Raw genomic sequence first — 27,677 nt, 5'->3', positions numbered from 1 at the left:
AAAAAAAAGTCTTTAGAAATGTCTGAGGTACCAGACAGAAAAAACAGAAGCATGGTGGCTGTCTTTACTTGTAATGTTTGAAGGACAGGCAGAGCTACAGATTGTCAGATCCGCCTTCTTTTTGAATTCCTGAAAAAAAATTCTGGCGCTAAAGCTATTTGTAAGTACACAGTAAAAAAACAGTATTGGTTTGTCAAGGATAAATAGTTGAAGTAAAATAATCTGTTTCAGTAATGACTCACAGACCGACTGTATAAAAGAGGATCAGTTTATAATCTTATGTATTGCTTAGTAGGACTTATTTTCTGTTCCTTAGGATGTTTTTGCTTTGGAAGCGAAGCTGGGAGGAGCCGCTGCTGCGGCTAAGGAGGCCTTTCCCTTCCCCTGTCATATACTTTAATGGTTTTCAGAGTTTCCCTAATGGAATACTATGACCACTAAAACTACAGAAGGCACAAAACTATGAGAGGTTTCAGGTCTTTCTGAGAATGATAGTGTATATAATAATACCCTAAAGATCTGGAAACTTTTTTGGGGGAGCAGGTACAGCTGAGCAGAGTTTTGTGCCTGTGTTAAACAGGAGTAATCAGCCACAGAAATACAGAGTAGAGAAGTAGTGTTGTGTTTCCTGCAGGGAAAGAATTCAGAGGCCTTAATAAATAAAGCTGAATTTGTGAAGGAAACATCCTATTATCCTATTTATACTTTCTAGTAAGGCATGTGAAGCAGTGTTTACCCTCTGTTCAGGCCTCTTTGGGCGTTTGTTGGGAGACTGGGGGAATCCTTCACAGATATGCTTTATTTGTTCTAGCCCTTCTTTAAGAATATAATATTGAAGTGTCTTTGTTAAATTTGGTGCTGTATTAAAGCTCTAAGAAAGTGTGGGGTTTTTATTCTCTGCTGTTTCCTTTAGTAACCTGAGATTTCTTACCAGGCAGAGTAGTTAGTTCATTTGTAATGTAGACGTCATGAGTGCAGTTATTATGGGTTGGCAGGGTAACTTAATACTGTTGATAGTAGGGAGTCTGTCATATAAAGGGAATTAAGCCTGAAGTGAGCCCTTTATGGTGCATACGGAATTAGTAGCTGGGTAAAATTAAAAACTTCACCGATTTTGTCTGTGTCTGAAAAGGAGCAGAAAAACTCTAAGCTAACACAAAGAGTGTGTCTTTGTATTTTAAGTTGCACTTCCTGTGCCAGTGTTTAACTTTTAATCTTACTTGTATTAATCTGCCTGGCTGTTCAGAAACCGAGTTTGCCAATAAATACTTCTCCGTTCATGGTGAGAGCTCTTGTTATTTTGTCATTGCTTTAATAGGAGCATCTTCTAAGCCATTGTAAGGTACAAGAGAGCTCTTCTGCAGTAGTTATTTCAGAACATTTTTTGGTGATTCTGGAGTTTCAGCCAGCTGTATGCCAATAGTGAGATGGCTGTCTAAAGTGATGAAACGGGATGATAGGTAAGGAGGTTACCTTTCTTTGAGCTAACAACCAGGTTCAGTAGCAAATGCTGCTTTCCACAGGAAGGCATGGCTTTATAGCCTGCAGTAATGTATTTTAAGGCCTGATTCTAGTAGCACAGGACCCAGATATGTTTGCATTGTTGGGTTGTATTTAGTTCACCAGAAGAGCTCATCTCAAGAATTGCATTTCTCACTTAGTGGATTTTCTTCCATGTAATCTTTCTGCGTGGAGAGCTGGTTTAAAATGGTTTCTGTCTAAAAATTTTAAACTGTTATTTTGAAAATGAGTGTTCATTAATTCAAAAACTCTGTTATTAGTCTCAGTCTTGTGAAAAAAAACAGGCCTTTGTTTTTGTGTTTTGAGATTAAAATAGGAACCAGAGAATAATATAAAGATGTAGTTTATTGATAGCTACAAAATCACTTTTGTCTTTGAAAGTGAGTTCAGTTGTAGTAGGAATCAATTCCATCTTCATTTTAGCATATTCAGTACCTTTTTATAGCACTTCTGGGAGAACGCTTATGATAGGTGAGTGCAGCATCTTGCCCAAAAACTTTTTACCTTCTGTTTTGGTAACAAGCTTTTTAGGTGTGACTGTAATAAAACTTTGTGACTAATGAAGTGAATGCTGTCTAATTTTTTTGTTTACATGGCAAAAGGTGTGGCTGTAATGGGCATGAAAGGCTACATGCCAGATAGCAATGCCTTAATGAAGCTGATACGTACTTGTTTTGTTATTTGTGCTTCGGTGGAATTTGCTGCTATGCTGTAAATACAAAAGACTTATCTGAGGAAACAAGAATGGTACAATAGAACAGTCAAGGGCTTTCTTCAAGTAAGTGGTTGAGAAATGGTGAGATATCCTGAGTTTTTAATGTACAAATGACCTAGCTAAAGGAGAGTACAGACAGATATTAAGGAGATAGTTTGTCGGAATGGAAGTGTTCGTAGTTTGATAAACATGTTTGATGAAAGGCAGAAAAGAAAAACTGTGAAACTTTGACTAGAAACAGGAAGGTAACTTAAGTTATTTTCAGAATACGGGATGCTCTGTATGTAACAGCCAATATGGAGCAAAATGACTGCTCTTACTTTTTGAAATTCAAATGTGAAAGTAGAAAATGGAGAGAAACAAATTCCATTGGGGGGAAAAAAAGTCACAGAATAATTCTCTGTGTCCTCAAGGTAGTAGTGGCATCACAAACTTTAGATTTTTTTTTTAGTGTAAAAACGAGAGTTTTCACGGCTTAGTGTCCTCAAGTATAACAAGATCTGCTTAAGCAGTTTACTGAGAAATTAGTAAAAGAAACGGTTCACTTTACCAAGTTCTAAAGAGATTTAAAAGTAAGTAGAGGGGAATTTCAGTAATAGCAATCCTTTTAAATCTCCAGAAAAGTGAAAGTACTGGAAGTCTTAACAGCAAAGCCAAAACAAAAACTATTTCACTGAAATCAAATTAGCTAAACGTTAATCTTGATGGAAAGGCAAGTCAGATGGTCAGAGTAACAAACTTTATCTTTTTAATAATGCGTGAAATGCTTGTGGTAAAATGATGCTTATTAAAAAGGTGTGCAGCAGTTTAAATAAAACTTTAACAAGTCAGTTATACTTTTCTGTAATGGATTTGTGCAGCTCACTGCACCTTTGCATAAGCTTGTCTGTATGAAGCTGTATGAACTTTCCTGACTGTTTTCCTGACTGCAACAGTAACTAAAGAGAAGGATGAGCAAAGCAAAAATGCATCATAGCAAGCTATACGAAATGAATTGAGAATGCAGTAATTTCTCTGAATAGCACAGGAGGAGTAGGAAGGTGAATTGAAATTCCTGAAATTTCAAATGTAAAAAAGGTGCATTACGAGTAGACTGACATACTTTGCTGTGTTTTTATGCTCTATTAACTCTTATGTACACTTTAAATATGTATTTGATGTATGCTACATTAAAAAAGTTGTTCATTTTCTATCCAGAAACACTTAATTTAAACATTTAACCTTTTGTAAAAGTTAGTTAATTACTCCTAAATGGAGGTTAAAGAGGTTAAAGAGCAGAATAGATTTTCATCTTGAAATTTGTACCTTAAGTTGGGCTAGGTGTCTGTTCAAGGACAGAGATTTACCTCCTGGATCTGTTGTATATCAGGATGATGAGAGGAGTTGTCCTAAATACATTTCTGGAAATGATAGCATTGGAATGATATATTTTAGTTTCTTCAGAGGACTTCAGGGCACCTTGCTGAAGATCTTTGGTTTTGTCTGATAAGAATCCTGGTCACGTGAAGTATGAAAAGTTTGTTAATGTGTTTTAAAAGTGTCCATTCAACAACTCTTCTGTGTAAATATCTTCCAGAGATTTTAATGTAGTTAAATGTCTTTTTGTGTTGCAGTTCTGATCTGCTTTCCCAAGTGAGTGTGGTGTGGCTGGAGCCAATATTTAACAATGAGTGGTGCAGCATTGGGCCTCGAGATAGTGTTTGTCTTTTTCCTGGCCTTATTCCTACTTCACCGGTATGGAGACTTCAAGAAACAGCATAGGCTAGTGATCGTAGCAACATTATTGGCTTGGTATCTCTGCTTCCTGATTGTATTCATACTGCCACTGGATGTCAGTACGGTAAGAAATGTGCAAGACTTCCTGCCTAATTGTATCAAATGTGTATGACATTTCTCTTAACTAATGATGGCAAAAGACCAACTCTTAGAAACGCCAAAAAAATCTTCCATGTAGTATCTTAATAAATTAAACATGACAATCCCTTGTGTTTATAATTAATTTTACTGTTTGTTGTTCTCATCAGATAACAAACGTATTTCAAACATTTTAAAATTTCATTAATTGTTTGTAACAATTTTTTTTTCCACTTAGGCAGCATAAGGACACTTTCAGCATTTTACTTACTTGACTGCTGATTGCAGGTTGATTTGAACGTTTATTGGTTTAATTAATTCAAATGCAAACTTAGAGTACAGGAAATGTCATTTAAATATGACTTATTACTTTCAAATAAGCATTATACCTCTTCGGTCACTGATATAAAATAAATTGTCTTTTAGACTATTTATAATCGATGCAAACTTGCCGTTAACTCCAGTCCTGCAGAAAATAATGGGTCTTATGTTACTCTTGCTCCAAGGTATGAGCTAAATGATTTTTTTCTTTACACTGTATTTTATGATTTTCTTTTTTTAATTGATAGGAGCATACTGTGTTTTTAATACTGATAAATAAATGTTATCTGTGTGATGCAAAATTTGAAATTTGCAAATATACAGGACAGTGAGGGAAAAGGTGGTGAAAGGTCAATCTACTGGGAGTAATTATGTAGTAATTATATAGTAGTTCTAGCTGATTACTAAACTATTCTGTTTTTATGTTACTAGATTTGTTTTTTGTTGTTGTTGTTAAAGCAATAGGACTAAGCTTTTTGAGCAATTGTGGTTATGAGGAGAGACTTTGATGAATGCTTATCCTTTATGATCTTAAAGATTTCAAACCTGAGAATCTAATTTTATACCTTTAATTTATACCATATGAATAAATTTAGCTGCTTGTCTTATATGTCATGGGCATATCTAATTGCTTCTTATAATTACATGTATATGGTAATTGCAGTTATCTGAAATATACTGTATTCCACCAAAGTAATGGTAGCCTGCTCATCCTTTGGCCTACACCGGCAGTTTCCCTGTAAATTTAATGTGTGCAGCGTAGTTTTCTGTAAGATGATCAGAGCCTTTAAGATGTCAGCTGATATGTCTGTGCAAAGTATTGCCAGTCTTGCTGCCCCAAAGCAGGGTCTGGAAGAATAGTGAAACTACAGACTTCGTCACACAGTATTACACTCTATACTTAAGACCACCCAGCAGATATTAATTAAGCCTATTTAATTATATACACAAAGGTTACTGAGTACTTTTCAAATTCATTTTACCTATAGCTTCAGACAAACTTTTTTTATAGAGGTACAGAATGGTTTGGGTTGGAAGGGACCTTAAAGATCATCCAGTTCCAATCGTCTTCCAAGGGGAGGGACACTTTCCACTATGCCAGGTTGCTCACAGCCCCTTCCATTGTGGCCTTGAACCCTGTCAGGAATGCAGCATCCACAGCTTCTCTGGGCAGCCTGTGACAGTGCCTCACTACCCCTCACAGTGAAGATTTTCTTCCTAATCTTTAATTTGAACGTGCCATCTGTCAGTTGAAAACCATTGCCCCTTGTCCTGTCACTGTGCCTGTATAAAAAGTCCCTTTCCCTCACTTTTTTAGGCCCCCTTTAGGTTCTGGAAGGCACTGTAAGGTCTCCTGATGCCATCTCTTCTCCAGGTTTGAACAACGCCTGCTCACTCAGCTTGTCTTCATAGGAGAGGTGCTGAAACCTTTAGTCATACTACCTGTCATTTTATCTTAATATGATACTTTTGAAAATATTTAGGTTGTACACATAAAAATATACAACTCAGGCTTAACTAGTTTGAACCTGGAAAACACTAATTATTTCTCATTATGTAATCTTATCTAAGTTGAGTTTATTGCCCCTTGACTCACCCTTGCTTCACCCTTGCTTCATTACCCAGACAGGTGTGTGGAAAAAACCAAACTGCCTTAGTTGGACACCTTGTCCTTTAATCATTTTTTTTTCTTTTTTTCCTAAAAGGGTTCATATGACTTTTCTAGTCTTCTGAAGTGAACACTGTCAGAAGAGTATTGGCTTACTAAATCAAAATTTATATAAGACTGTCTTTTTTCCAGCTTGGTGGCAGAAGAAGCAACTAATACATTCTTTGTATGACCAAGTGCTCTAGATGTTGATATGCCTAGATAATTTTTAAAAATCTGCTGCACTAACTAAAGTTTAATGCTTCTCTGTCTAAACAAGTGTTCTTTCTGTGCATGAAATAATTACTACTGGAACCAGAAACTGTAACCCCAAAATGCATTATTGAATAGTCCTCTTCAGTCTTTGAACTTCTGGGGTTTTTTTCCTCTAAGAAAGATGTCCTGTCCAGATACATTATTTGTGGTTAGGAAAATGATAAATAATTCAAAGTGATCATTCAGTTTATTTACTTGGGAGATGGTTGATTGTTGACTTTGGACTCAAATAGTATTTTACTAGTTGTATGTTCTTTTCAAAATCCTTTCTAGATGGGAATTTCTAGAAGATGCTTTTTATACTCATGACTCTACAACTAACAATAATCTTTACATTGTTGCAGCAAGCAAAAATGTTTCAAACCCTGGAGTTATATTCCTGATGGAATTATGCCAATTTTCTGGCGTGTAGTATATTGGACATCTCAGTTTTTAACATGGTAAGTAAGGTAAAGAGCATGGCAAAGACCATGATATAGTTTTTAAGTGTACCATCTTAGCAGTCATACCATTCTTTAAAAATGTGTATCACCATGGCAAAGAGTTAAATTGTCTATTATTTAGTAGTGAAATTACTGTAATAATTACTGTACTAATTTAGGCATATTCCTTTTCTTTCTTGCTTCTGTGAAAGCAAATTTCAGGTGGCAGCCATCTACCCTTGCTTCACTTTTGTAGTTGAAATGAAGCAATTTACACCTGTAGGTGTTTATGAATAGATTGAAAAACTGGGTTTTGGCAACCACATGCCAAAATAATTCCATTAATAATTTGTGTGATTTTTGATTAATATTGTAAATTAGTTGGTTATATTGAAAATATTGTATAAAGCTTTAGATATAGCTACAGAAAAAAGATATATCTTTGGGGTTTTTGGGCTCTCTGTGCTTTGTGTAGTTTCTGATCAACCCATCATCAAATAATTATTTTTGTAGTTATTCAAGGATATCAGGGTTGGTAGTTCATTCTTATTTATCACAGATTTTTCATAGCAAAGCTAACTATATTGTTTTTATCTGCAGCTTGTTTAAGGTTTGCCATCAGAAAGGTACATCTAGAATAAAAACATCTAAGTAGCTAATTTCTTAGAAGCTTGGGAGTCTTAAACTTTAACACCCCTGCCTCAGTAACCTGACACTGCTAAAGTACTTTTTGGGGGGTTGGTGATTTGGGTTCGGGATATTTTTGGTGGATTTTTTTGGTGGTTGGTGGGATTTTTGTTTTCTTTTTTTTTTTTTTTATTGGCTGATGTGGTGTTGTTTTGTTTCCTTTTCTCCTAGGATTCTCCTACCTTTCATGCAGTCATATGCTAGATCAGGAGGGTTCTCTATCACTGGAAAGATTAAAACTGCTTTGATTGAGAATGCCATTTATTATGGCACTTACTTGCTGATTTTTGGAGCATTTCTAATATATGTGGCTGTAAACCCAAATTTCAACTTACAGTGGTAAGAATAATGTTGTAAACTCTTCCGTGAGTTCTTACAGAGCCATCTGGATAATTTCTTCTGGGGATGAAATGAGTCTTTCTGAAAAAAATAGTTTTCGTTACAGTATTTTGCCAGGCAGTTGGAAAGTTATGTTAACTTCTTATATGAAAGAAGCTTTTAGAAGGATTTATAGAAATTTGGTGTTTGGTTTTCTGATTTTGGTATGTATAGCAGAGGAATCCTCTTGTATTTACAACGGTGCTTTTATTCTCCATACAAACACATTTGCAAAGTTAGTGCAGAAGCTTTCAGTTTTTTCAGAACAACATACTTCAAAAAATCAGTATTTCCTGTGTAGTGCATCTGAATTCTGTAGACTTTAAAGATGAAAAGGAAAGTTAAAATAATTGACATCTATAAATTGATTATAGTCTTCCATACTAGATGGAATACAAATCTGAATACAAATTTCTGAACATGATATTCTGAATTAAAATCCTGGGTTCTAAGCTGTTTCTTACAGTGAGTGCCATTATGCTATTTTGGCCTCACTTTCTGTAAGTTTGACAAGTTCATGTTGTTTCCTAATGGAACATATTACTTTCGGAGAACAATTTGTTTGAGAGCAAGCAAACAAGTCCTTATCTTCTCTCCATAGTGAGCAGAACATGAGAGATACAGGAAAATTGTGGCAGCTTTAAATATGGCCAAGCAGCAGGCCTGGCTCCAGGCAAAAAATTGATACCAAGTCCCTTCCTGTGAACTTGAAAGCCATATTGGTACATACTGATACTTTAAGGCTAGTTTCTTGCAGGTGGAATAAGAGGATGTTGTTTGTTTGGGTTTTTAATACTGTTTTGTTTCATTAGGAATCAGCTTCAGACTATTGGAATAGCTGCTGCAAACACATGGGGTCTGTTCCTTCTTGTGTTGCTTTTGGGTTACGGTTTGGTGGAAATCCCTCGTTCTCACTGGAATGGGGCCAAGAGGGGTTATCTACTTATGAAGACTTATTTCAAAGCTGCCAAACTGATGACTGAAAAAGCAGATGCAGAGGAGAATTTAGAGGATATTATGGAGGTAAGTAACTAGCTCTCCCTGTGAAAAAAAAGTGAAGGCTGCTCTTAATTGTGTCTGAATTCATTGGTGTTCAACAATTCTATCATGAGCATGAACTTATTATAAAATATCTGTAAACTAAGAAAATTATCGTAATGTGTCACTTGATAACACTCAGTCCTGTGCAAAAGTCAAAACAGTAATTGTCCTTGCTGTGATAAACTTAAAAGTCATAGAAACTTGATATGCTTTTATTGACACTTTTGAGTTGAGTCTATGCTTTTATTGACACTTTTGGAATAGTACTGGTCATTAACAACATTTCAGAGTGAGTAAGTGAACAGATGCTTCACGAGGTTTCAAATTGTGTACTTTTTTGTGCTCTGCTCACAGTGTATTTCTGGAGAGTGAAGAGTTTCCAAATTGTGCAGTCGTGCTTACATGCTTTTTGAGAAGAGAATATATAGATAATGGAGTTTTTTCAGGTTTTTTTGAGACTCCATTTTTAAATGTCAGTGAGCAATAGGCTTTATTGTAGTTCAGAAACAGAACGGAAATCTAGCCCTTTGAATAGCTATTCCCAGTTCTTCTGCTGGGATACCATGGCTTGGAATAACTGTAGGGTAGGGTGGAAATTTGTGTTATGTGTCAATACAAATTAGTAACAGAATCTTCATTCATCCATAATGCATTTTGAAGAAACTGCTAAACGTCTAAGTGGGACATAACTACAAAATTTACTGGAAAATGAGCCGTGATGACCTTTTTTACGATCACTTAAAACAGACAGATTATTCCCACTGGAAGGGACCAACAGTGGTCATCTGATGCCTCTGTCTGAGCAGAAGTTGAAGCAAATTACTAAGGGCATTGTTCAGATGCCTGGAGAGGGAGATGCTGATCCCTTTTCCCTGGTAGGCAGTGACAGGATGCATGGGAGAGGTTCAGAGCTGTGTCCAGAGGGGTTCAGACTGGACATTAGGAAGCAGTTCCTTACCACAAGGGTGGTGGATGGTCTCACACTGCAACAGGCTTCCTAAAGAGGTGGTCAGTGCCCTGAGTCAGTCAGTGGGACTTACTCTTTGTCTCCTTTTCGTCTCTAACTTAAGAAAGAAAGTCTTTTCCATTTCAGCCTTTGTGCATATAAACCAGTTCTCCACACATTTGTATTGTTGTGCTCACTGCTGTTCTTTTTTAAAAAAATTGCATGTCTTCTTTACAGATACTTCGCTTACCTTTTATGAGATATTTAGTAACGCTGTGGCTTTTAGAAAGCTGTATTTTTTTAAATAACTTTGATGGTTGTCTTTTCCAGTTCAGAGAGCTGCAACTCTAATTCACCAGTAAAAAGTTATAGTTTATGAAAAATTTATTTAATTGATGTTTTTAATTTCGCAGAGTTAAACTACTCTGTTATTTTTTTCTCTCAACAGGAAGTCCGTAAAGTAAGTGAAAGTATCAAATATAACCACCCCTTGAGGAAATGTGTTGATACAATACTGAAAAAGGTAACCAATTGCTTATCTTCAACCATAATTATTCAGCTGGGAGGAGGTGCTTCCTGCACATACAGAATACTTGTACATTATTTTCTTTTGCTCTTAATACAAAATCTCTGTTTGAGTTTTTATTGAGACTGAGAGTTGAAATTCTTTGTGAAACGAAACTTTCTTATGATGTATGTAATTATCAGATGTATTATGACATAGTGTTGTAGAAAGAGAAAAATGTATGCTTAGAGGGAGCTTTTCAGGTGCATGAAATGCCCCAGTCTTACACAAATAATTAGCAAAGGCTGCTTCTTACTCTTTTGCCTCCCAGTTAATTTTCACTTTTCCTTCCAGTGCCCTACTGAGTACCAGGAAAGAATGGGTAGGAACATGGATGATTATGAAGACTTTGATGAAAGACAGAACAGTTATCCCAGTGAAAAAAGTTTGGCCAAACTTCATAAGCAGGTATATTAATAGATGGGAGAATGCTTCACTTATGCTAATGTAGTGAGAGTAAATGCTGGTCAAAGATTTTGAATACAGTTCATCTGGATTGTTGAGTATAGTGGGTTTAAGCTACTTAACAGAAACTTTTCTTGGTGAAAGAAAGCATGGATGTTTAATATCCCAAGTGATCAAAATTATGGGTGCATGCAAAGTGTTCTTTGTGTGTTATATCTTGGTTGTGTTATATTATCTATCTGTGCATAAGCCTTGTAATGGTTGATTGACAGTGCATTTCGAAAAAGAAATTACAGTAAAAGCTTGATATTTACCGAGATGCAAAAATAAAGTGGTAGGTTGGGAAAAGTAAGATTTAACTGCTACAGATAGTTTGTGATGAAAGACCTGCAAAAGTCAGTTATCATGTATGCAGTACTTCTATCATTTATGTAGAGAATTAACCACCTGCTTTTTTGAAGATACAGTCTTTGCAGTTCTGCAGTGTTCACATTTTCAAGGGATTTTGCAAGGATTTTCTGCCATTTTTTGAAACAGGTACCTTGTAACCCTAATTTTTTGCAATTTATTGTAGGTAATCTATTCAGTGCAGAGACACCGTCGTACACAGGTCCAGTGGCAAATTCTTCTAGAGCAGGCATTTTACCTGGAAGATGTGGCAAAAAATGAAAGCAGTGCAACTCGACAGTTTGTTCATACCTTTCATTCCCAGGAACCAGAAAATAAAATTATTCAGTATTTCTACACACCAACGGTTGGTAAGTGCTGTCATGCAGATTTTGGGTATGTTAAGGTATAACTGATACCATTCTGAACTTTATTTAAAAGTTCAGCTGCAGCAGAGGGGGAAGCAAGTCTGCAATATTAATGCATTAATGAATTGAATAAGCCATCAGATACTAATTTATGCTCTTGGCCATAAGCCTTAGTTTTATTTACAAATTCAGTAGCAGTTATATATTGCAATAAAGCAACAACAAACTTTGAAGCATTTTGTGAGGGAGTTCTGTTTATGGTTGTGTAGTTTCTGTTAACGTGTTCTGGATATCTCTGTGTTTGTTTTTTCCAGAGTGGTACTGGGAATGCCTTCTCCGACCATGGTTTTACAGAGTGCTTGCAGTTGTGCTGGCCACGTTCTCTGTAATTGTTGTGTGGTCAGAGTGCACATTTTTCAGCACAAAACCAGTTCTGTCACTATTTGCGGTTTTCATACAGCTGGCAGAGAAGACATATAATTATATATACATAGAGGTAAGTTGGAGATCACAGGAGAAAAATATTTTCAGATCAATGGTTATGATAACAGCAGTAGATAAAATAGATTTAAAGATAACTCTCTAAATAATCTGTCAACTTCCAGCAAGTCTCTAAATATAGGGAACACAACTTCATTTCCGTGGAGGGAGTCTGCCTTTTGCCACTTGTTAAGACTCTCAAATACCAGGTGAAGGCATGATCCAGCTGGCCTGAGTTGAGTAATTTCTGAAACACTAGCTTGAAGCATAGGTGTTAATTAGACTTTCTGTCTAATCAGCCATGGTGTGACCTCAGTTTCCTAAACAGGAATTTGCAGGTGACCAGGAATCCAGTCACAGGTGTGGGTAGCATATGTGCACACAGATTTATCAGTAAAGGTATTGAGCTGAAAAAATTCAGTATATTTAGGAAAGATTGATCAGAAAACACTTGGGTTTATGCCTTTTTTGTGGGATGAAATGCCAGATCAGTCATAGTAATGAATGAGGCAATTACGGCAGTTTTATTTACATTAACAAGAAATAGTAGAATGTTTCTAGCACCAACTGATTTAGCTTATGTGTAGAATGTTATAATTATTATTTCCAGATTAAGTTGTTCTGAAAAATTCCTAAAACTCTACTCAGCACAGGTGTTCTCACATCTCAGAATGAAATATTAAGGCTGGAGATGGTCTCTGCATGTGACAGGCTATCTGCTGAACGCATTAAAGCCTTTAATAGAGTTCTACATTTAAAGAATTTAATAACACTTTTTTTCCCCCTAGATGGCCTGTTTTCTTACCATCTTTTTCCTAAGTATCTGTGTTTACTCTACTGTCTTCAGGATCCGTGTATTTAACTATTATTACTTAGCTTCACATCATCAGACAGATGCATACAGTCTCCTTTTCAGTGGCATGTGAGTATTTGGTATATGTTTTGCAGATGTTCTATCAAATACTGAATTGAAAATGTCCATGGAACTACCATTTACATTCTTTAACTTGTCATTTATTATGGGTATAATTCCTAATGGGCTCTACATCATTATTCTATGTTAGATCCATTTATGATTTTGTAGATAATATGAGAAACTTTAAAAAGCTGTTCCCTGTTGCATTTGTGCAGGTTATTTTGCCGTCTTACTCCACCATTGTGCTTGAACTTTCTGGGTTTGACCCATATGGATGCAACAATCTCTCACAAAAACACTCAGCCAACTGCTTATACATCTGTAAGTAAGAAAATGTGGGTTTGAGCTTTCAATAAGGTTTGGAGAACAGGCAGAGTATTTTAAAATACATCTTACAGTAAAATTCACATATTCTAATCTTTTCAATCTTTTCAACAGGGTAAAAATAATTGGTTATAGGTGAGGAATTCAGTAATGATTTCTAGAATCATCAGTAGCGCTGTTTTTTTGTCTTTTTATCTTTATACTTTAGACTTCAGGGTGTTCTTTCTTCCTTAGTTAGTTAATATAAATCAATAATTATTGTTTAATTGATTATCAATTAATCCTGGTAGTTAACATAGATTCCTGTTAGCTTTAGCTTTCACTGGCTTTAGCATGTAGGGCATCCCTATAGATCAGGAGCAGTCCTAACTTCCTATTTAAAACTGGTTTCTGTGGCAAGTTACATCTTAAGTCTTTGTTGTTAGTAACTAGATTCTTTGTGTTGTCTAGAGACTGTCTTCATAGTGGGTAAAAAAAATCCACCACATTTGCTCTTCCTCTGGAGTCGGTGACATTAGAAAATCTAGCCTTGAGAAAATACCTCAAAGTGTGGGAGGTGACCTTTACATCTGCTTATTCTCAAGCAGACCTATGATAATATTGCCTTTGTTTCACTTACTGTAAAGGATTGTGTATTCATGTGAGAAGGCACAATCTTCATGGGTTTATGTAGAATATTGCAAATTAGAGCTTGTTCTTGTGGATTTTTTTTTTTCCTAGATAATGGGATCCATGAGAGTGCTGTCCTTCATTGCAGATGGATTCTATATATACTACCCAATGCTTGTTGTCATTCTCTGTATTGCTACATACTTCAGGTGAGTGATTTGCAAGAGAGATCCTCCATGCTTCTTTACATTAATATAATTAGTTTCATCTAATTCAGGAAGTGATATAGTACTCCTTTTCCAGCACTTGAGTTGTGTCATTCTAATAAAAATGCAAAACCTAAATCCATAGACTGCTATTTATATAGGTAAAATGTGTACATTTAAAAAATATTGATTAAGTTAACTCAGTTATGAGTTAATACAGACTTCATTCCTAGATTTTAAAGGGTGATCTGTTCAAACTTTGGAGCCTGGGGACATTTAGATTATACTTTTGAGATAAAAATTACCGTGAGAAAGCTGTTTTCAACCAAGTTTTCTAATAAATTAAGAAGCACTAGCAGCAATTTTAGGTGTTGAACTTTCTAACAGACTCATATCAAGTTTCTGATGTGTTACCAGACATCTGGTAATGCATACTGGTTTAAGTCATTTGGTCTTGCATCCCTAAGCCACAGTTTGTTGGAGGCTGGAAGGGTAATTGCAGAAAACACTGTTACATTCTTGCTTTATAATTTCAAAATGCCTGCTTTTGAAGACTCTAAGGAATGAGATACTTTTAGTCTGATCTTGCTGAACTACTTCTATGTTAGTATGTTCAATTTTGCATTGCCAGTTAGAAGCAATCTGTGTTTTTAGTCAAGTACAATGTAGTGAAATGCTTTGGATGTCCTTTAATATTGTACGTGCATCTATAGATAGTAAGACAACAAGTATCTGGTTATGAGTTTTCCCTGCTTACCTTTAGGTTAAATGACAAAAGTGGTGGTGGAACTAAAAAACAAAAGCAAAAACCCCCAACAAAATAAACAACAAACAGGAAAGCAAATGAGAAGGAAAGAGAAAAGAGAAGTTTGTGGAACCTTTTGTCCACGATGATCATCCCTGAGCCTTGAATGCTGTAGGGAAAAGGAAGAATAGAAACTAAAGGAGAAGAGAGGGTTGCTTTAATGACCTCTGCTGATTAAAATACATGCAAAAGCAAAGGTTGAATAAAGTCTTCTGAGGAAAGCTGAGCCTCCTGTGTTCAATCCAGCAGTCTTAAGGTAGTATAAAGAAAAAAATACATCAGTACTCCAGCTGGGAGGAAGAAAAACAGTGCAAAAACAGCAGTTGTTTTTTCTGATGTGAAGTTGAAAAGATGAAAGTGGTTTCATGCTATGTAATTCCAGGACTGGCTTAAAAAAGGTGGACCAATCTTGCTATCTGCTGCCAATTGCTATCCAAAAGAGCAGCAAACATCCCTACAGCTTAAAAGTATGCAGTATACATTCTCCTGAGTGAAACCCTGAGGTGAAAGTGGATTTCCAATGTTTTTACTGTTTCAAAACTACAGAAATTATAACAGGCAGAATTTTTACAGTAATTGTCTTCTGGCAAGGAAGAGTTGATGACATAGGCATAAATTCTGCTGTATCTGAGAACATTTAAAGCAAGCATCTTATATTAAAAGCATTTGAAAGAAATGTCATTTGCACTACTCTCAGACTATATGCATTTTAATTTCTCTGTTAGAATAGGGTTATTCCATCACTTCCAATTGTATATAGGAATGTGTTACTGTTCTGGGTCACCTAGGTCACCTTTACTGTTCAGGTCACCAGTTTTTGTTCTGAGTTCTGAAATTTTCTGTTTTCTCAGCTGGTTTAATAGTCTGTCTTCTCCATTTTTCCTCTTTACTTGGATTGTTCATACAGTTCTGAACAGTTTGGTTTACATTTTATTCTGTAATGTATCTAAACTAGTAATCGTAAATTAATAAAGGAAATTGCTTCTTCTTTTACCAGTTTAGGAACTCGGTGTTTGAATCTTCTAGGATTCCAGCAGTTCATGGGTGATAGCGAAATGACCTCTGATTTGATTGATGAAGGAAAAGAACTAATCAGAAGAGGTAAATTAGGTCCTGTAAATTAGTTTTCCTGTAAAACCATACTACCGTAGAATCATCAAGGCTGGAAAAGACCTCTAAGAGAGAGTCCAACCCTTAAACCAAGACAGACAAGTTCATCGCTGAACCATGTCCACAAATACCACACATCTTTTAAATATCTCCAGGGATGGTGACTCCAAACTTCCCTGAACAGCCTATTCCAGTGTCTGACAATGCTCTCAGTGAAGAATTTTTTCCTAATATCTAAACTTCCCTAGCACAACTTCAGGCCATTTCCTCTTGTCTTGTTGTTTGTTACTTGGAAGGAGAGACCAACCCTTACCTCACTACACTCTGAGGGAGTTGTCAGGTGATAAAGTCTGAGCTTTCTCCAGGCTAAACACCCTCAGCTCCTTCAGCTATTCCTCATCAGACTCATACTCCAGACTCTTCCCCAGCTCCATTGCCCTTCTCTGGACTCCAGCACCTCAGTGTTTTTCCTGAATTAAGGGCCCCAGAACCGGACACAGGATTTGAGATGTGGCCTCACCGGTGCCCAGCATAGAGGGGCAGACGCTGCTCTGATCCTGCTGGCCACACTCTTGCTGATACAACCCAGATGCCACTGGCTTTCTTGGCCACCTGAGCACACCCTGGCTCATGTTAAGCCACTGTCAATCAGCACTCCCAAATCCTTTTCAACAGTCTGTTTTCCAACTGCTCTGCTCCAGGCCTTTAGCATTGAGTGGGGTTGTTGTGACCCAGTTGAAAATTTAAAGGAAAGTGATTAGGTGAGCGTTTCCACCAGCTCCCTCTGTGCTTTTGTGTTGATCTGGCCCCACAGACCTGTGTCTATCCAAGCAGTATAGCCGGTCACTGGTCACATCCTCTTGGATTTGGGGGACTTTATTCTGTTCGCCATCCCTGCCTTCCAGCACAGGGAACCTGGTACCCTGACAACAACTGGTCTCAGTCTTAAAGACTGAGGCAAAGAAAGCATTAAGTACCTCAGTCTTTCCCTTATCATATATGTTTTTGGATTACATTTGTCTGAAATGTTGCAGGAAAAAAAAAGATGCATACTGTCTGTCAGTACTTTGAAAGCTGTAATGAGGAAGGCCACAGCACAAACTGCCATAAACTTACAGCACTGAGGTCACTATGTGAAGTCCATTGTTGGACTTCATTAACATCCTTAACAAGTTTTATTCATCCAGTATATGGTTTTTAGATATTTCAAAATTATCTTATAGTGTGTTACTGATCAAATAATACCTTAGCAGGTGCTTGTGTAATCTGTTATAAAGGATGGTTAACATTTAAATTGTCTTTATCATCAACTAACTAATCTTTCTTCCATAAGTGTGTTGATTGAGCTGCACAAATTCAGTAATTTTTTGCTATGTCAACTAGTGTTTTATTAGAGAAAGTATGTTTTTTATGTAGAATTGGAATTACCTGCTGGTTTGGAAAGCTTTTTATTTTATATTAATTTCTATTGAAAGTGTTCCTTAAAAGTTGTTAAAAGCCATTGCAATTTTTGAGTAAATGTTTAGAAGTTAAAATTTCTAGATACAATGTTACATTATGGAAGACTTCTATTCCCATAGTTGATGAAAAACAAAACCTGTGTTTACTTAGAGTACTAGTATTTCTTTTCTTTTGGGGAAAGATCAAATTTTCATTCCCTTAAATAAAAGATATGATGACATTGGTACTGTAGTGTTATACTTCCAACTTTATAAAAGATATAGGCACAAAGTATTTGGGTCACAGGTTGGGTTCTCACAGAACTTCATTAAGATCTTGATTCAAAAATGCTGAAGTTTTTTTTCTTAATATCATACTTTCCCAGTTATTTCAAACGGTTTGCTTGTGGGGTGTGTTTGTTTGTTTGTTTGTTCATTTGGGAGTTTTTTGGTTTTGTTTTGTTTTTGGTTTTTGGTTTTTGGTTTTTTGCTTTCCAGCTGGTATCTAAATGTTACACTATGATCCAAGATAGCATCATGACAAAATAATTCTGATGGGAAACTCCATAATGATAGACAAACTTTTTGTTTTGTTTTTGTTTGTTTAATTTTGATGGTAAACTCTGTAATGATAGACAAGCAGCTTTTTGTTTTGTGTTTAATTGTAAGAGTCATGTATTTCAATAAGAATCTTCGTTAGGTAACTTTAGATTTTCATTGTTTATTTAAAAAAATGTAAATGATTTTCCTTATATGAAGCTCTGACAAAGTTTTGTTTTTACTTTTAGAGAAAAGAAAACGACAGAGGCAGGAAGAAGGTGAAAACAGAAGAAGGGTATGAGATTTATTCAGCTAATTTATAATATTATTCTGCAATAGCTGATAGGATTTACCATTGATACTTAATTCACAATGGTATTTCACAAAAAAATTAGTTGCAAATAATTGATGGAATCAGTTTAATCTTGCTGAATAGTCTTGACTGGGGGTTAATTATAGGAGGTTAAAGGACAATTTTAATGACTCTACTTGGACACTATTTTTACTCAGTGTGCTGTGGCGTATGCTGATAGATATAACAAACATTAAAAAGGGTCCTGATTTCTAGGCTACAGGATAGTTCGACATGGCTTTTCAGTCTCTTATACTGATACTGCTCTGCTTGAAATAACAGCAGTTGCAGGGTTGTCATACTGAAATGTGGATTCCTCCCAAACTTGTTGCTTTCTGTGTTCATTGGAAAGTCACTGGCACAGGTTTGGGGTTTTTTTGGTTGGTTTGTTTGTTTGTTTTTGGGTTTTTTTGTTTTGTTTTGTGTTTTGTTTTGGTTTTTGTTTTGTTTTGGTTTGGTTTTTGTTGTTGTTGTTTTGTTTTTGTTTTTTTTCCAGAGGAGGGAATTCCATTTAAGACAGAATCAATAGTTTCCACATAATAACAGTCAGAATGTTTGGTTGAAGTAAGGTTTTCTGGGCATATTGTCTTGAAAGATTTGTGAAGCTTTAGTTTTTCACTAGTTATAACAAAGTCTAGCATAGAAAGCCACAATAAAAGGTAGATGAGAGAAAGGATGCATTGCAAGATAGTACTGTGACTAAAACATCTTGGTTTTCCAAACTCAGGTACAATTTAATCCTAGATGACAGCCAATACTGCATAGACCTTTCTTTTGATCCTTTCCCTCCATCTCATAATTTTAAAACTTGAACCTGTTGGGAAGCAAAATAGTAAGTGTATGATACATTTAATATAGACAGAAATGAGCTGACACCAAGCTGTCAGTTTTTCTGTGCTGTGTGCATTGTGTTATTTTTCCGTTTTGCCACTAGATGGAAGTAATGATCAATAAAAGCGGCGGTTCTCACCATAACTCAGAGCAGCTGGCTGAACTTTGAGATGCAATTTGTTTTCTGAAAGTCTTTTTCTTAAGAACAGTTATGATAAGTGGTTTAGGGAAGCAATACATTTTGAGTTTAAAATGAAACAAAAATTCTTCCAGCATTAAGATACTGAACAGTTGTTGTGTTGCTTTTTCCTCCCAACTTACATTTTCTTTCATGGTCTTTTTCCCAGGAGTGGAAGGAGCGATATGGAAATAGAGATGATTCCACCAGAAGCAGAGCTGTCCACACAGACCAGAAAGAATCCAGCTTCTCAGAGACCAATGCCAGTAGACGTAAGCTTTGTGGGTTGGAGAGGAAGTTTGTTTTGTTTTGTTTCAGTACCTTGTCTGCACAACACTGGCTGTGAGAGTAGTTTCAAATATTTTCCTTTTTGTCTTAGATGCTGTGCAGATTATGTTCATTTATGTGGCTGAGTGCCACCTTGCCATTTAAGGCACTCAAAAGAGTACTGTATTTCTTTCCATCTCCAGCTAGCTGGGATTGGAGATTCTGGCTACTCTTCAGAACAATTTCTTGGTCTTATGTGATGTCTAATGATTGTCATTAGAGTAGCAGTTGTCAACGAAGAAACTTCATGGTACATCTTGAAGTTGGGTGTTGTAAATCTTAAAATTTACCTCTTCTGCTTGCAAATTAACTATCTTGGACTGGAATAATGAAGCAATCAGATGACCAACAAATGTAACATCACATAAGTGTATATACTTATATTTAATACTGTCTCTTAGAAAAATACTTTCTTTGTGGTGCTTTAAACTTCTAAAAAGTTTGTCAGAATGTGAATGGTTTTTTCTGTATTTTTTGTGCTCTTGTAAACTAACAACAAATAAAATGAAATTGAAGGTAAAGGAGGAAAAAGGGGAGGAGGAGGGAAGCTTTGAATATGCTTTTAAAAAAATCCTGGTAGGTTTCCCGCTCCTCTGTACAAAGTTGTAAACCTAGATTTTTAGTGGTAGACTAACTGAAATTACATTTTAAAGTCATCATGTGATTCTGTAGCATTCCAACTCTAAAACAAGCCAAAGGTACTGACCTAGGGAAGGTTATAGAGTGAACTGCAAAACAACTGTATTTCATTAATTCATGAGATTGATTGTTTTTAAAAAACAAACAAAAGCAAACAACGCCTCCAAACAACTTAGTTAAAGCAGGAAGCTGCTGGGAGGATTAATGGATTCTTTAAAGTAATGTTTGCCTGTAGTTTCTCATTTTCCGTCATTCTTTGCAAGGTAGATTTCAACCTATTTAAGGGGCGAAAGTTGTAGTTGTATTTCTATGGAGATACAAAATCAAAATACTACAAATCTGAGCAAGTTTGGTTTAATACTAAATGTACTCCAAATTATTACACTTTTGCTTTGGATTAGAGTGTTTTGTTATTCTTACGGGTTTTTAAATTTGATCTCTCCATACACTCCAGGCTGGTCACAAAGCAAATAAGTGTCTTTCATTCCTTTTACTTATTCAGCACTATCAAAGTATACCCGTTCAAATAATAGGACTGAAAGAGATAGAATAGAACTCCTCCAGGATGCAGAGCCTTTGGATTTTAATGCAGACTCTGTTAATGACGACCCCCTTGAATCGGACTCAGGAAGGTGAGGAATATTCTCTGTAATTTCCAGTTAAAAGTTTCTAATGCCTTCTGTTTTCTGACCTATGACAGCTGTATCAAACAGTTTCATAAAAAGAGTTTTGTAAATTAAGTTTATAATTTCATCTAACTTTTTTTCCTTTCTTCCTTTTTCCCTATGGTAAAGAAATAATTTAAGAACCTATTAAAACTTGAAGATGCTCCAGATTTTTTAGAGATGTCAGAGTAAGATTTGAGCTGGATATAATGTTATGGATGGCATAATTTGAAAAATGCTCTATATAAAACTGGCAAATGACCTGCATGTTAAGGAAACATCCTGATGTGATCATTCAGGCAGGGCATAGTTTGGGGGTCACACTTGTGCCACCCCAGGCTTTCACTGCTGAGACTGAAGCCTCTTCACCACAGGCAGCAGTGACCCAAAGGGTCCCCCTTTCACTCCCTGCTTACCCCACTCTCACAGTCAGAAAAGTTTCTATTTCCAATTCGACCACAGGTTTCCCATGGCAGAGTCCTAGATATCTGATTCCTTTAATCATGGTGCATTGACAGCAAGAGTGCAATTGGTGCCTCCAGGGAGGAGCCCAAAACAAAAAAAATCCCTGAGCTTTTACACCCTTATGGTCCATGTGAAGCATAATCCAGGCTCTTCCAGCTGAGTCCTTGACTCCTGCACAGTCTCTGGGTGTCCTGGCTGGGCCAAGGGTCCTTGTGCCATTTGTTAGTTGTTCATGGCACCTTGCCTGGGACTCCCTTTTCCTGTCAGCCAGGGAACCAACCTGCAGCTGCATACTGAGCTACCTGGTCAAAGTGTATACCTCAACAGACAGATGTGCAATATAAGGTATTCCCTAATTTCCTACAGAGCTCAACTGGAGAAAGCTCACTTGATTTCCCAGTATAAAATCCTTTATGAAAAGGCTGCAGGAAAGAAAACTGAATGTTACAGGATCTGCTGCGGGAATACAGCTGGGTATTAGATCGTGGAACTACTAAAGTAAATTAAAATCTGAACTTGCGGAACAGAGAGTATCAGACTGCATTGTTTAGTTCTCTCTATAGTAGAAAATTCTGTGATTCTGTGGTTGTGACTGCAATTTGACTGCAAATTTCCTCAGTCATAGAATACCTTATGTAACTACTAAGCTCTGCTCATATTTAAGAAATAAGCACTACATTATATGGGTCCTTCATTTTTTGGAGTGGTTAGGGTGTAGAACCACTAAATGACAAATTTAAACTTCACGTATAAAAACTTATCATTTGTTGTTTTTAAGCTAAAACTAGCTTACCAGTCAAAAAGAGTCAGAAAATGTCATTATTTCAGTGGATTTCAATCTATAAGGTCAGTAAACAGATGCTGCCTCAGAAACCTGTAAAGAATGCTTTTAAATGGCACTGCCAAGTTTCACAGGCTGATTCAAACAACTGGCTTAGTCTCATGCTACCTTACTTAAAAAGTTCTTGAAAAACTTGAAAGGTTTTTAAGCGCAAGAGTTTGAAGAGGAACTAGCCTAGAATTTCTGTCAGCAGTTGGCTTCTATGCAGTGTGAAAGGGATTGTCTGCTAAAACCAGGAGCATTTCAAGCACAGTGTCAGAAGTCTCCAGGCATCTGTACATGCTTTGCAAAGTGGAACATTCTAAATTTCTTCTTTAAAAAGAAAACCAAGAGCTTCAAAGCTTATTTGAGCTTCACCTAGTAACCTTCATTTGATTTCATGGAGGTAATAAATCAAGAGTAATTGTATATGGAATTTCAATTAATTTAGGAGTAGCTTATGTAAAAATAGTTTTCAAAACTAGAGCTCCCGCAGTAGATAGAACATCCTTGGACAGTAAGGGCAGTTAGGACACCATGTTCTGGCTTTGTGTTCATTCAGATTTCAGTAATTACTACAGCAAGGAACTACACTGTGCTTATGTTGAGCTTATTTGTGCTTTTAAAGTGTTTGTAAAATATATTGGACCACCAATTAATTTATGAAGTTTCTCTTTTCCCACTAGGCATGCAGACATTTGTTTGCATTATCTTTGATACTGTATTTCTTCTAAGAATACCCCATGAGATGTACTGTTAAGCACACAAGCTACTTTATGGGTGCCATTGTTTGTTTGGGTTTATTCTGTTTTGGGTTTTTGTTCGTTTGTTTAGTTGTTAGTGTGGTTGGGATTTTTAAAAAAAGTCCTGTTCAACCAAATATCCAACTTCTTTCCATTGTTTCAGGAAACACTTCTTTAAGACTCCTAGTATTTATAGAACTGTTTCTCTTTGTCACATGAGGTTTAATTTAATGACTATCTTTCAAGTTCTCATGAACTAATTTCAGAGAAATCAAAGCCTGTAATTCACTGGAGTTAAGAAGTAAGATTGCAATGAGAGTTAGATGATTTTTATGGGTCTTTATTTTTCTATTTCCTGTGACATTTTTTCACCTTTAAAATTGATTCTGCAGGTACCAGCCTGGTGGAAGATACCTGTCTATGTCTCGAAGCAAAATATTTGATGATGTCTAAGCTCATCAAAGCTAAAGAAAATTCAGTGGAAATCTAGCTCCTACCCATTTCTCGGAAAATACTGTATTTGTGATATATCACTGAACCATCAAAGACGCTTTAAAAAAAATCGTGAAGGAACAACTCTTTTGGAAATGCACGTGTATGATAACTTCACCACTTGTGATAGGAATATGCTTCTGCTGTTGTAAATACTGTTGTGCATCAGTGTGGGCTTTTGTGTCGTGATCAAAAGAGGAAAACTAGCTAATAGATGGTTAACTCATAAATATATCTAGAGCTCAACTTGAACTGTAACAGTCTTAAGTTTGGGGAAGAGATTTTTGGAATTTTTTAATTTGTATTTCAACCAGAGAGCATATTGATGCATCCAAAGTGCAGTTAAATCAATTACTGTTGCATCATGCAGCAACAGTGATCATCATGTCCAGGGAGGTTGTTGTGGTTTTGAAAACAAACCAAGTGAGAGGCTCTAAATCAGAAATACAATTTAATGAGAAGAAAAGGAAAATAAAATAGAATAAAATAAAATAAAATAAATACAAAAAGAAAAACCAGTGACAGAGTCAGAGTACAACCTGATCAGGGTGATGGAAACAGTCCAGACAAGGTGGTCTTCCTGAAACAGAAATCTTGTAAAAAGGTCTGGTAGCTCCGGTCCTCTGGGAATCCAGTGGGTGAGGGCTGCTTCTACTGTCCCAAATCTCAGCTTATATCCAGGTGAGAATGCTTGGCTCCTCCCCGTGGGCGGAGCGTCTCACAATGGGATGATGACTCAGGGAAGAGAGCCCTAATGGCCCATTAAAGAGAGAGATAACTCCTTTTGGGAGTTATCTCTGAGTCATGCAAAAGGCATTGATGGGCCATTAACTGAAGATGGTGATAGAATACATCCTAAACTACAACCCAGGACAGAGGTGCAGGCGCCTGCAAGGAAACAGAAGAGACAAGTCTCTTTGTTAAGCACAAGAGTCCATTTCATTTCCTCCCCCCAGCCTGAGCCAGGGAGGGAGGAGGAGAGAGGCAAGAGGGAGAGCCCCACTCCCATCTCCCCTTAAGTGGAGGGTCTGGGGGCAGGGCAAAGGGCAGGTAAGGGCATTGACCTGAAGCCAATGGGGACACACCGAGGGGGAAGGAACCACAAGGCCAAAGTCATTGAGGGGGAGCAGAACTGACCAAACCACTGTGCACAGAGCACACTGGAGGAAGCATTCCCTCAGGCAGGAGGGGTAGCCTATCCTGCCAAGGCCAGACCCTGGGTGTTAAATTGAGTAGTGGTAGTGGCTGAAAGCTTAACAAATTGCTATAATAAATACTTTCTATTACTTTTCTAGTTATACTTTATGCCTAGTCCAAAATCTTCTGAAGAAAAATAAGGCTTCTTTTGCCTTCAGTGCTATTTGAATCAAACCCCATACAAGGAGAAAGCCTGAATGGCAGACTTTCTTCATAAAATCAGAAAATACAAGTTTGAGTATTTAGAGAGCTACAAAGGAGATGCTGACTCACTTTTTTACAAGGAGTCACATGGAAAAGACAAGATATCATAAGCACAAGTTACTCCTAGTAAGATTCCAGTTGGTCAGAATTAGAAATTTTTGTACAATTATAAAAATCAGCCATCGGAATAATGTCTCCAGAAAAGTGATATAAGACCTTGCCCTTGCTTTGCACAGACCTGCCTCTCAAGCCTGTCCTGCATGGCTTCCCTTCCCTCGCATATCGACTGCACCACACTGCTTGCTGTCAACAGATAATCTCCTTGAGGTTCCTTCCATCCTGGTATGTGGAGTGTTTTCAGGTCCTCCATTCAGGTCAATGCCTTTACCTGCCCTTTGCCCCGCCCCCAGACCCTCCACTTACGGGGAGACAGGACTGGAGTTTTCTCTCTCACCTCTCTTGCCCCTCATCCTCTCTTTCTTTGCCTTCTCCCACCCCAGCTCAGGGTGGGCGGAGGAAATGAAATGGACTCTCGTGCTAAACCAAAGAGACTTGTCTCCTCTGTTTCCCTGCCGGTGCCTGCACCTCCCTGGACACAGAACACTGTTGCCACACGAAGTAACGCTGGTATTCTATGATTTGCTGAAATTTTTTTGGCATAAATTTTGGAGTGATGGGTGTTGGTCAAGAAAGGCTGTATTTTTTTCTTTACCAACATTATATGCAGATACATGATTTTAGCATGTGTAAATAGTTGAATATGGGCCTGAGTGTCACTGTCATATGAGCATATGTGCAATGGCAAGAATACAGTATTGAAGATACAATGTCTGCTTAAGGTCTTTACACATGTAATGATTCAAAATTTTGGCACACTAGTGTTTTTGTAACTGTAAAAGAAACATACTATGAAAGTGGAGTTAAATACTGAAACCTAATTTGCACGCACCTCAGGCACGGCTTCAAACTGCAGAGTATTTCTTTAAAAGAAGGGAAATACATAGCATGACTAGGTAATGATAAACACTTTTAATATCCTGAATACCCTGGTTGCATTATGTATCAGTTTTTAAGGTGCCTGTATTTTGCAGTAAATTGTTGCAAAAAGAATAATACTTTGCCATTCAGAAATGCCAATTATTAACAATGTAAACGCTTCACAATAATTTCATTATTGTAGGCATATTTTTAAACTGTAGTTAGTTGAATGAATTTTCAAATGTAATCATAAGGTAAAAGATGTCATCAAATTCTTGATAACTGATAATTTGAATTTAAAATGTTGCTTTCTTCCAGTTTGTCTGAAGTCTTTACCACTTGGGAGCTTTCTTACATGCTTATTGCAAAAAAATGTGTTGAAAACTGAAAGAGAATGTGTTTATATCATACTTAGTTTATCATGCTTAAAAAACACATCCCTTAAAGCAGCTAGGAATGAGTTATTCTGAAAAGTTTTCATGAATGACATAGCCTACTAATTTTTAAAAATAGTCTGTGTTTTCTCAAGTAATTGTTAATGGGGATCTAACTCTACCTCCTGTGATTTTAGTACATGTGTTTTGACAGTAGTAGTATTTGTAATACATTGATCTGCTTGTTTTGAAACACTGAATTGTTACTATGAAGGAGAAAAAAATCTTTATTTGTATAGAAGTAATTATATTAATAAATTGGCAGACATAAAATAATTGTCAGTTTTGTTCTTAGGTGAATACAGTGAATATCAGCCATGCCCACAGGCATTCAAGCTCATGCAGTTTCCAGATCATTCATATGAGGCCACTTTTTAGTTTGAGTATTTTGTGTTTCTAAAAGCTTGCTCCATATTTTAGGCTGGAATCGTATCAGGGACTGGAAGTTGAGAGGATGAGTCTCTCTTTATCCAGATATTTCTTTAGCAATTCTATGGTAGCACCTATTTATTTTATTTTTGAACTACTGGGTAGTGCTATCCTGAATTCATCCTTGTATGAAAGGTTGTATACGGTGTATATGTTCTTGGACACCCATCCACGTGAATGTTCTTAGACTCTGTATTTCTGTTTTCAAAATTTGTATCTCATTTAATTGTTCAGCAGTTTATTTATAAAAATCTTTGGTAGAAGTAAAATCCAAACTCTTAGTTTAACTCTTAAGATATCATCGCAAAGGGATCTAATTCAGGGCCAATTTTCTAATTCAGAAAAGCTATTAGAAGGATTGTCTTTTTGAAAATCTGTGAAATAACCTGACCTAGTCCCTGGTGACCAGATAGTGGGATTGACCCGTCTTGGGGCCTGGTTTTTCCCCTCTCAGTGAAATGGCTGCAAACAGTATTTTTAGGGAAAACACGGTCAAGATTTTATACATAACAGGTAACTTGTTCCTGGTGCAGGTTTCATTGGAATACAGAAATTTGAAGAGTTGACTGTATAAATTAATGTCAGTGGGATTTCAGATTCTAGCATAGACATTCTGAGCCCATTAAAGTGGGAATCCATTAACATTTTTGATGTTGCAGTGGTGCAGGGGAGAAACAATGGCTGCTTTTTGACCTCTGGAAAGGTCTAGAGTTCTCTGTATTGTGCTTGGCAGTGTCTGGTGTCACATCTTCCCTGGATACTGTTCAGTTAAACAAGGAGTTGATAAGTGAAGTCACATCTCCTCTGTAGTGTGCATTTCTGATCAGGAGTTATCCAGGCTCTAATTACATGCAATTTATTGGCTAATTAATTTAAAGTATGTTTTAAAAGCTCATTATGGGTTCATATGACTGATTCTGGAATATTTTCAATAAAGAAATATGGTGTACAACTATAAAA

At 36.6% G+C, this 27,677-nt stretch overlaps 1 protein-coding gene across 1 annotated transcript; it reads left to right on the top strand.

Moving 5' to 3' along the window:
- Positions 1–121: 121 nt before the first annotated feature.
- LMBRD2 (LMBR1 domain containing 2) lies at positions 122–27,677 on the top strand. The gene is made up of 19 exons (XM_066339374.1): positions 122–160; positions 3,850–4,076; positions 4,517–4,596; positions 6,680–6,775; positions 7,616–7,783; positions 8,635–8,845; positions 10,258–10,332; positions 10,669–10,782; positions 11,354–11,537; positions 11,849–12,030; positions 12,803–12,936; positions 13,146–13,251; positions 13,975–14,072; positions 15,872–15,975; positions 18,212–18,258; positions 19,494–19,596; positions 20,793–20,922; positions 23,376–23,871; positions 24,354–27,677. The coding sequence occupies exons 2-18, from the start codon at positions 3,903–3,905 to the stop codon at positions 23,434–23,436; spliced, it is 2,067 nt and encodes a 688-aa protein (XP_066195471.1). The 5' UTR covers positions 122–160; positions 3,850–3,902; the 3' UTR covers positions 23,437–23,871; positions 24,354–27,677.

Source organism: Sylvia atricapilla, chromosome Z, assembly GCF_009819655.1.
Source record: "Sylvia atricapilla isolate bSylAtr1 chromosome Z, bSylAtr1.pri, whole genome shotgun sequence".
NCBI classification, from domain to species: domain Eukaryota; kingdom Metazoa; phylum Chordata; class Aves; order Passeriformes; family Sylviidae; genus Sylvia; species Sylvia atricapilla.
The sequence above is the reverse complement of the archived record's forward strand: the minus strand, read 5'-3'. Positions and strand labels throughout refer to the sequence as shown.